The sequence below is a fragment of the Colletotrichum godetiae genome (assembly GCF_030913485.1).
Source record: "Colletotrichum godetiae strain CBS 193.32 chromosome Unknown BDP55scaffold_77, whole genome shotgun sequence".
NCBI classification, from domain to species: domain Eukaryota; kingdom Fungi; phylum Ascomycota; class Sordariomycetes; order Glomerellales; family Glomerellaceae; genus Colletotrichum; species Colletotrichum godetiae.
Window position 1 is genome coordinate 185955 of NW_026851325.1, and position 9089 is coordinate 195043.

The 9089-nt window shown below is 52.6% G+C and overlaps 1 protein-coding gene across 1 annotated transcript; it reads right to left on the reverse strand.

Moving 5' to 3' along the window:
- Positions 1-344: 344 nt before the first annotated feature.
- BDP55DRAFT_622412 (uncharacterized protein) lies at positions 345-3515 on the reverse strand. The gene is made up of 9 exons (XM_060571364.1): positions 3160-3515; positions 2974-3096; positions 2780-2898; positions 2557-2724; positions 1956-2503; positions 1620-1893; positions 1367-1542; positions 1111-1291; positions 345-1046 (listed from the first exon to the last, which is right to left on the reverse strand). Exons 1-9 carry the CDS (start codon positions 3207-3209, stop codon positions 526-528), a joined length of 2160 nt encoding a protein of 719 aa, XP_060422998.1. The 5' UTR covers positions 3210-3515; the 3' UTR covers positions 345-525.
- Positions 3516-9089: the final 5574 nt, after the last annotated feature.

Below are 9089 nucleotides of genomic sequence, written 5' to 3' on the forward strand. Positions count from 1 at the left end.
GGGGCGGGCTAGTTTTCCTTTGCGGGTGCGGATACGGGAATAGAGTCGAGGGTACGGAGTAGAGTAGTGCTTGTCTTCCATTATTCGTGGATCCTTAAAGCCCTCTCTGAATTGCAATTAGTTCATTACTGGGGTAGCGAGGTTAGATCGGGACCGAACCCGAGTTGCGTATGGGCTTTTTGGTAGTCGATCGGTCGCGAGGATGTTGGTTGCAACGTAGCTCCACTAGCCAGTCCGGGGGCTAGTCTTGGTGATTATCTGATGACTTCTCGCCGTGGTTGCAAACTACCCAAAAGGGATGAATGAGAATTGACAATATAGAGTTGCTGTTGTAGAAACTCTTTGTTGGTTTAACTCGGTTGGTTGTGAAAGTTTAAGGATTACCAGCCGCTCTATGTTTCGCGATACCGAAAAAAAGTCGGTGTCACCGATATTAATCGACTCAGGAGAAAAATAAACTTTTAAAGGAATGAATTAAGGGTGCGTTCTTCTCACAAACGACAACTCCCAAAAAGACCCACAGCTTCATGCTTCATCCTGGACCATTGTGAATGACATCCACTCGTTGTCCTCCCATTCCATTGAGTTGACAACGTCTATAATTTGCTGCGTCGTCAAGTCCTCCGCCTGACTGCTGCTGTCTTTGCTCAACTCTCTGTACACTGGCAACGTCGTTTCTTGACTCAACGGCAATCTCGTTTCCGCTGGCACAGGGGCCGGTAGGAGAGGGACTGGTACGTCTGACTGTTGTTGCCAGTCTGGTTGTGGTAATGGCTCCTGCTGCTGTGCGACAATGGTCGTCGAGTCAGCCAATAGCCGCGGTCTAGTTGCGTCGAAATCGAGCAGCATCTCCTCCAACTTTTGCATCTCCTTCTCTCTAAACTCGGCAATGAGGTTGCCGCTTGCTACCATTTCTTCGACGATGGCGTGTGACTTGTCGAGCCAGGGGACTTGGCTCTCTATGAGACGCGAGTCGACCCCGCGGGCGACGAGTAGAGCGATTGTTGACACGAAGAGAGAGTCTAGATCTAGTGGAAGGAATGTTTCTGTGTTTGGTATCAGAGCTGATCCTTGATTGCGTGGAGAGGGTTCATTTTGTGACCAACTTACCAAGCAGCCCCTGCGCTCTTAGTCGATCGAGAATGTTCAAAATCTGTATAGCAGACTCTGCGCACATCTGAAGCGGGTTCCGAACTTTTGGCGATGCCATCAACGAGTCCGCCTCGAGCGGGGAGTTGAATCTCTTGATCAAACAACATAAGAGCAGAGGTCGAGTCGCGAGGATGATGCACTTTAACCATACAATTAGCAAAAAACTCAAAACCGGGGAAAATCGCCGGCGTAATTAACGTCTCTTCGTACGCACCTGGTAGTAAAGGAGATGCAAGTGGGCAGAAAGTCTCGAGATGCCGTCAAAGCGTTCATCCGCAAACAATGGAAATGAAGTACGCAGCTCATCGGCCACGGCAACGATGCTTTGCAGCACCGCCTTTGTGCTCAGGACGAATTTCTTGTTGAGACGGCCGTTTGCACCGTAGACGGCTAGGTGAGGGGAAGGAAGAGGTCAGCACGTAGGGCCTTAAGCGATGATGGGTGAGTTGGAGACGAGTAGTACTTACTGCTACTTATTTCTGCAATGATTCGAGCAAACTTGATCTGCATGCTCAATGCAGTGGTGCGGTGAACGGAACCTGGATATGATGGAAGCTGGCAAAAGACGCCCTCGTCCAGAGTTGATTGAGGCAGCCCCATCAATGAGGTCATTTGCCGGTCGAGAACGTAGACTGTCCACCAGATCTTGCGGCATCGTTGAACTAGGCCCGGTCCCAGGTCCATAACCGGCATGTCTGTATGCATGCCGTGGTTCATTGCCACGCTTTTGGCTTGTCCAATCTGTACAAGTTTGATTAGTCTCGAACTCTCATCCCTCAAGTCTCTTCAGAAACTGGACTCACAAAGTTGTGCGCTGCATGTCGAAAGTCCAACGCTTGATAATACCACGCCATCGAGCACAAAATCTCCGTCGACATGATAGGCTCCTTACATAGCGCCGTAACATCAGGCAGAAGCTGCAGCGCCCGCACAAAGAAATCCGCCCCGGCCGGCCTATTATTCCCCTGCGTCTTTCTCTGGATGAGGCTCTTGCCAAACGCCAGGATCACGAGGAAGTGGATGTACCAGAGACTGTTCTCCTCTGCCCGGTCAGTCGAGGACTTGGCGTAAAACGTCTGCATGTGGAGCATGAACTCTTCTTCCTCAAAGAGGTGGAACATTTGCCCGCAGTGGAACTTTACGGCGTTGATGAGGAAGATGGCGTAGTCGTGGCTCGGGATGAGTCTGTTGTCGAGCGTCTGCGTCGTTCGGGAGCCATCCCAGCCCAGGTCGTAGGCGAAACCGTCGAAGAGGAGGCTGTTTGTTGGGAGGGGGGATTGGCAGACATGCTCATGGGTGACGCTTAGGACTTGGCGAGAGAATGACCAATTCGATGAGGAGCCGAGGAAGTCTATATTTGGGTGAGTGGTGTGTTGTATGTAATTGTCAGGGCAAAGACCTCACATGGCTGTCCATTGGATTCGGACATGCAGAATCGAGATGGCGTTGCAGTAAGAGGATTCGTCAAGTCTGGGCCATCTCCATCTCCCGGTGGTGAGTTCCCGCCTGTTCCCTCTGGCGTATGATAACTTCGTCTACGCTCATCGAAGCGTGAAGGGTTATTTGGGTCATCTAGCCCGACTGAATAAGCATGACCATGACAAACGCGCAGCCGAGGAGATCATACCTTCACGACACGCGACAGCATCGTCATCGCCATCAGCATGCCTTAAACTTTGCTCCACCAGGGCTCTTGCTTGAGCTCGTTCTAGACGTGCCACCTTTTGCTGCAACTCTGACAGATATCTGAACGAAAGTAGAGTGTCAGCAGAGGGCTACCCAGTTGCATGTATGTCGACAGTTGCTAGAGTCACTACTGACCCCTGCGTCACCATAACCTTGTTATCCCGCTCATCAAAGATACATGTCAACCGCCTCTGCGTACAATTGTTGCACGGGTGAAGGCCCGAGCACTTGATCTTTTGCCTCCGACATCGCGAGCAGCTAGCGATGCCGTGTCAGTAAGGTTCTGCTTCGCGAACAGTGAGAGGGTATTGAGGTACGCACGCATAAGATGACCGTTTCGTGATACGACGTTGAGTATTAGAAGACTCCATTTTCAGGGCTATAGCAACTGATTTTCCCAACTTGGCCTCAAACTCGGAAGCACTTCCAGAGGTTGGCAAGCGTAGGGCAGTGTGAGTTGTGGTGTACGGTGGATAAGGTATCCGAGTGACGTCTCGCCCAGCAGCCCAGAACAACAGAGATATCGGAAGGGCAGTCCGAACTTCTAACAATTCAGGGTGCGGGGTTTCGCTCTACCGCTGCCCGCAGCAACTAGTTCATCGTATTCCCGGCAGTCCGCGTCCGAAAGCGAGGTAGTTTAGATGGAAGATAAGACTGAGGGCATGACTGGTCCGCTTAGCAAGGGAACCCTAGATTATGGCTATCTCCAAGTTCCTATTCGAGCTGTGTTTTCTTGCTGTTGGTTCCGTGCGGGGTGCATGTCAACCCGTTGCAAGCCGCAGCCAAGCACGGAGAGATAGCACTGCGAACGTCGGGGATGTTAACGTGGGGTCACCGTTATCGCTGCTTCCGACCCTGGGTGCAACACTATGGGTCTGTTCATCCCTCAACTGGAACTCTACTACGCGGCATCAAAATGAAAGGTGCAAAAGCCATCACATCCAATAGTGAATCGAGGCAATTCATGTTTCTCTTGTAAGGTGTGAGCGCTCTAGTCCACGGTTCCGTGGCTGTCAGCACAACAGCTTCCTCCGCCAATGGCACATGTTCATGGCCACCACCACCTTTATGTCTTCCACGTGCCTCTCATGCCGATTGAAAGCAATCCATGATCCCACTTCGACATCGGAGCCTGGGTCGCGACGAATGTCCGACAAGTTCAATTCGGAAATACTCGCTTTTTTGGTGAATAACTCTTTCATCTCGGCGTAACTCAGCGACTCTCTTTGCAGAATGTCTTTCAACTCCGTGGGCGATAGCACGAGGTCGGCTTCCTGGCCCTGCTTCTCCCGCTGGAGCTTCCAGAGGGCAATGTGCCCGATCACAGACCAGAGAAACTCCTTACAATTCTCTGTTCGACAGCTCTCGCTTGAAAAGTTCAGACCAATTTTGAATGAAACACCTCCTCTCTCCAGGAGCATCGTGGAACCTTTCCAGACAGAGCCGTTAGGGAAACGTTTTTCCAAAGTATCCACGTATCCAAGGGCAGCAACCCTCACTTGGTCTAGAAGGTAGTTGTTAGTAAGAAACTGGAATGACCGACATGCAGGCTCAACCTGCTCACTCACCAGGGGTGAGAAACGGCTTCGTCTCATCCGTGTAATCGAAACACTCAGTCATGGCCTGCTGTTCTCCGTATGTATATTCGAGTGCTTAATCTCAGGGTTTGTCGAATGAACGTGTTGCTTGGAAGTTCTGTCTGCCGCTTGGATCCGAAATTCTTCGTGTTGAATGTGATGCTTTGCGTCTGCCAAGAAAAAAAAAAAAGAGTGAATGGAAAAGATAGAGTCTGCGAGAGACAAGTGCTGGTAGTATAAATTTTCAAGTAGTTGGTGATTGGGTGGAGAATAAAGCAACTGACGGTTCCACGAAACGCCCTCTTGAAGCTTGAACAGAATCGCTGGGCTCTTTGTGCCCTACTCGACCGTCTGGGTCATTTGGCCATTCAAACTTTCTGAAAACCACCATTTCAATCATTCGGCGAACTCACCTGGGTCATACCGTCCCACTTCTATCCACAGGCTCTTCGGGGCCCGAACAGTGATATCCTGGCTTGCAAGGCTCCCAGCGGCGGTGCAGTCAAGGATAAATGCAAGTACGTACTGAGACAATACGAAAAGGTGAGGACATTTGGGGTAGGGTAGATGAGATGTGCACTGATACAATATGAAATCTCTGGAAGAATGACGACCAACAGGCTGTGGCGACGAAAGGAAACGACCATTCAGAAGTCCAAACTGCCTGGTAGCGCATTTAAAATGAAACCGCGGCATGAAGAGACCGTTAATCAAGCCAAAGCGTCGTGAAATCGAACTAGGATAAGATGGAAGTGAATGGGAGTGTATGCGAGCCGCAACAAGAGTGCAATACAAGTGAATCACTGAGGGAGATCGGGAACGGTGAAACGCAGTGAAGCTACCACAAAGTAATGGTTCGGACTTCGGGGAGGCGTGTAATACTGGAGGAGTGTGTGCTGCGGGAACGGCTCATCATGCCCGATATTCATGGACACGGAGGCGGAGGGATGTGGGCCTATCATCTCAACATCCGCTTCGAGAGCAGCAAATGCTTGCAGCCAGCTTGGTTAAGTGCCTAGATTAAGTATCAAGGAAAGCGTGATTTTGTTATCCCGCAGGTCAGACATGTTCGAGGTAAGGCTAAGTACCTTACTTAGGCATCTTGAGACCACATATCGCACGGTTTGCTGCTATGCACATGGACCATCCGTTCGATATCCCACTAAATACTAGAGAGCATCAGTACGTCCGTTTCCAATCCTGCCTTGATTGTTCTTGGTTGCTAAGTTCTTCAAAGTTGGGAGTAAAGGAAATAGGGCCGGATTAGAATACACTTCGTTGTGGCTAATTATAAAATTACTTATATACTTCGATTATCACACCCAGTGACATGGTTGACGGTGACTCTGCAGCCGTTGCCAGAATGCTTCGACCCGTACCTACCGCAACCGCCTTTAGTACCGTTTCTGATATTTTGATACGCACACCACATATCATCGCCCGTGATCTTGCAGTACTTGCCATCAGTGTACTTGGCATATGGCCTTTCCACAATGAAGACACCGCATCCATATTAGACCAGCAATTTCCGTTGAGGGTGTTCACCCTGATGTGATGTGCCGTCAGCTTGGTTCTCGTCGACAAGGTAAATCCACCGTGACAATTAACATATCACTGGGTTGAGTACCAGGACTCCTTGCCTCGTTGGAGGTAGTTTACGGCGTGATCGCAATGCCTCAGCATGTTGAGAGTACTCCCACACCAAAACCACTGCCTTGGCAGTCATACGGAACCGTCGGCGTTGATTTAGGCGGCTCTGGCTCCGGTGTGGAGGTGCTGGTAGTAGTTGTGCTCGTCAAAGTCTTTGTCGCGTATACTGACTCTATGTAATTCCAAACGTCCGTTACCATCGCCGCCCCAGCGCCCTACACAAATCAGGGATCGTCGTCGCCAGCTGTACATGGTCCCGGGTATGTGATAGTGCTCGTGCTCGCAAAAGCCGTCTCAGTCCCTCCGCAAGATGTCGGCGTCATTGCACAGCTAGTCGCAGTCATCCGTCATCGTCATCACCGTCGTCGTCTTAGGCAGAACTGTCGCTGGGCGGTCGACTCCACAAGACTTCACAATTGTTTTCTGAGTCGCATGGGCAGACTGAGCCCTGGCATTCACCTCCTGGACCCACATCTCCGCCGCCGGTACTGCCTGGGCAGCCGAAGATCGGATACCCTCCATGGTAGCCGCTGAGACCGCAATTGGTACCACCGTAGCCGAAGATACCGTACTGTTCACAGCCGAAGAGGCCGCAGCCGCCTCCGCAGCCAAATCGACAATCTCGCTCGCCGCACTTCGTCTTGCATCCGTCTGTGTTGGGCAATTTCTGTGTGTAGACTGGCACGGGAGGCTTAGGGAAGTTGATGGAGTGTGTTGGGGGAGGCTGTATGGTTATGGTCGTGCGGCTTGGTGCTAGTGTGTTAGACGCAGGCGGTGGAGGTAGAATGGTATAGTTGGTAATCGAACCTGACACCACAATAGTCTCAGTCAAGCTTATCAGTGTGTTGCCAACCACTTGTATCGTTAGAGGCGGCACGATGCTTTGGGTAGGTGTCACAGATGTCCGGACAGGATCGCCATTGCTCACGACAACAGGCCAGAAGCTGACGACTGAGGCGGTGAAGACGGGATTCGTGATGGTAGTCGTCTTGAATATGGATATGGTTCCGCCAATGGACCAAAGAGACGTCGTGATAGCCGGCCACGAGACCTTGAGAGGCTTCTCCAATGTGAGGCGCGGCCAGTATATGGTGAATGGTGGGAAGCAAGACACGGCAGGACTTGCACTTGACCAGAGATCTGTTGTTGTTGTTGTTGTTGTTGTATTTAACGCCGTGGCGGCCGGGCTAGAGCCCTTACCGCAGACCTCCCGAAGGGTATATGGCGTGGAGGGCCGTGAGCCAAGGCTACCTACTCTACAGTACGTCGTCTCTTTACATCGTCCTCCAAATCATGCCTTGTGGCCACTACGCGTTCTGTCTGTCCCCGGTTCCCGCTGGTGCCCCAGTTTCATTCTTTCCCAAATCGTCCCTTGGAATCGGGAGGTTCTTTGTAGTCCGCACTCACATCTACGTAGGTGTGGATGCTGCTACCGCAGACAGATCTTCTGGAAGAAGTCCGTCACGCGGAGAAAGGCCTCGAAGCCTCGTGGGTCGGTGATTAATCTCTTGAAGTAGGCCTCGAGAGATCCCATAGGGCCTATGGGCTCGGGCATACTGCGAGAGTGGAGGGTCGGCCACCGTTGCCTCCTCGCCAGCGTTAGTCGACAGTAGACCAGGTGGTCCACGTCTTTCGCCTCTCCACAAGAGCACATCATTAGAGCGTCGTCGTGGTTGAAACGTCGGTGATATTGCTCGAAGTCCCCGTGACCCGATCGTGCCGCCAGCAGGTGATGTAACGTAGCCCGCGGCAAGGCCAGTTCAGGAGGGCTGGACAGAGCTGCCTCAAGCCCCAAGTCCGCGTACCGCGGCCTTCGCTCTTTATACCACCATCTCCTGTGCTGGCTTTGTAATTTTTCCCTTGCAAGCCGCTTGATGCCCGCTAGTGTTGCCATTTGACCCATCCGCGCCGGCAGTGTCGTTCCTTCTTTGGCCAGCCGGTCCGCGGCCTCGTTTCCTTCGATGCCCTGGTGTCCCGGGGACCAGTGCGTCCGTATATCAAATATCCTGGCCGCTTCTTGGATTTCGAGGAACGCGTCTTGTGACGAGTCCGGCGCCTTGCCGCGGATGCCTTGTATAACGCTGGTGTTGTCGATACATATGTGGATTGGATGACCGCGATTGGTGAGCAGAGCCCTTCTGAGGCCGGTTCGCGCCCCTTCGACCTCGGCGTCGAACACTTCTGCTAGTCCGAGTCGGCCGCACCCTTGTGCTATGCGTTTGGAGTCTCGGTAGATGACGAAGCCGTACCCCACGGCTCCGTTCGTCGCCCTGGAGCCGTCCGAGAAGACGATCATATGGCTTTCCGGTACTGTCTTTAGCCAGCGCTCGAAAGCTTTCGCAGCCTCTTCTTTGCATTGAACTACTATCTGATCCTGTGAGCTTGGCAGGTACTGTGATTGAAGGAACGCTGGTCTTCCGCATCTTGGCAGAAGTTCAGCCGTCCGTTGTAGTCTCGTCTGTTGCTGTCCCTGCTGGGAGAGCCGCGCGACTAGCGGGTGTCGGCGATCAATCCTCTGTAGTCGGACTGCGGCCCGTAAGCGGACGCCCTCTAAGGCGACTTTGGCTGACGGTAAGCCGGCGTCTCGGAGGAGGCTACTGGTTGGCGTTGTCCTCCAGACAGGCAGAACGGCCCTTGCTGCCGCTGTAATGACGCTGTCGATCTTCTGCACGAGCCCCTTTTGGCCTGTGTTGACGGGTCTTCCTTGGAGAGGCGGATTCGTGTCTGTCTCCGCTTGGCGTCTCGAAGCCGGCTTCGTGATACCTGCGTACCATGTTTCGGCGCCGAAGAGCGCGATCGGCAGTACGCAGGAGACGACGGCTTTTCGCACGGCGGCCGCTGGGAGTCCCCTCTTTGTGTTCGTAAGCTGTCAGATGTTGAGCTGCCCTCTTTGCTGCAGCTACTTGCGTCGACATGGTGCCGGAAGGACAGTCTCTTGTCGAACCAGACACCCAGCCAGCGTACAGGTTTCGTCGAGGCCTTGACCACCAAATCCCCCGCCCGGACCTCTGGCAGCTCCAGCTG

Coding starts and splice junctions, on each gene's coding strand:
- BDP55DRAFT_622412 (XM_060571364.1), bottom strand. CDS start 3,209: ATGGAGTCTTCTAATACTCAACGTCGTATCACGAAACGGTCATCTTAT. Junction 2,725..2,779: donor TGCTGTCGCGTGTCGTGAAG/GTATGATCTCCT, acceptor CAGTCGGGCTAG/ATGACCCAAATAACCCTTCA. Junction 1,894..1,955: donor GACATGCAGCGCACAACTTT/GTGAGTCCAGTT, acceptor AAACTTGTACAG/ATTGGACAAGCCAAAAGCGT.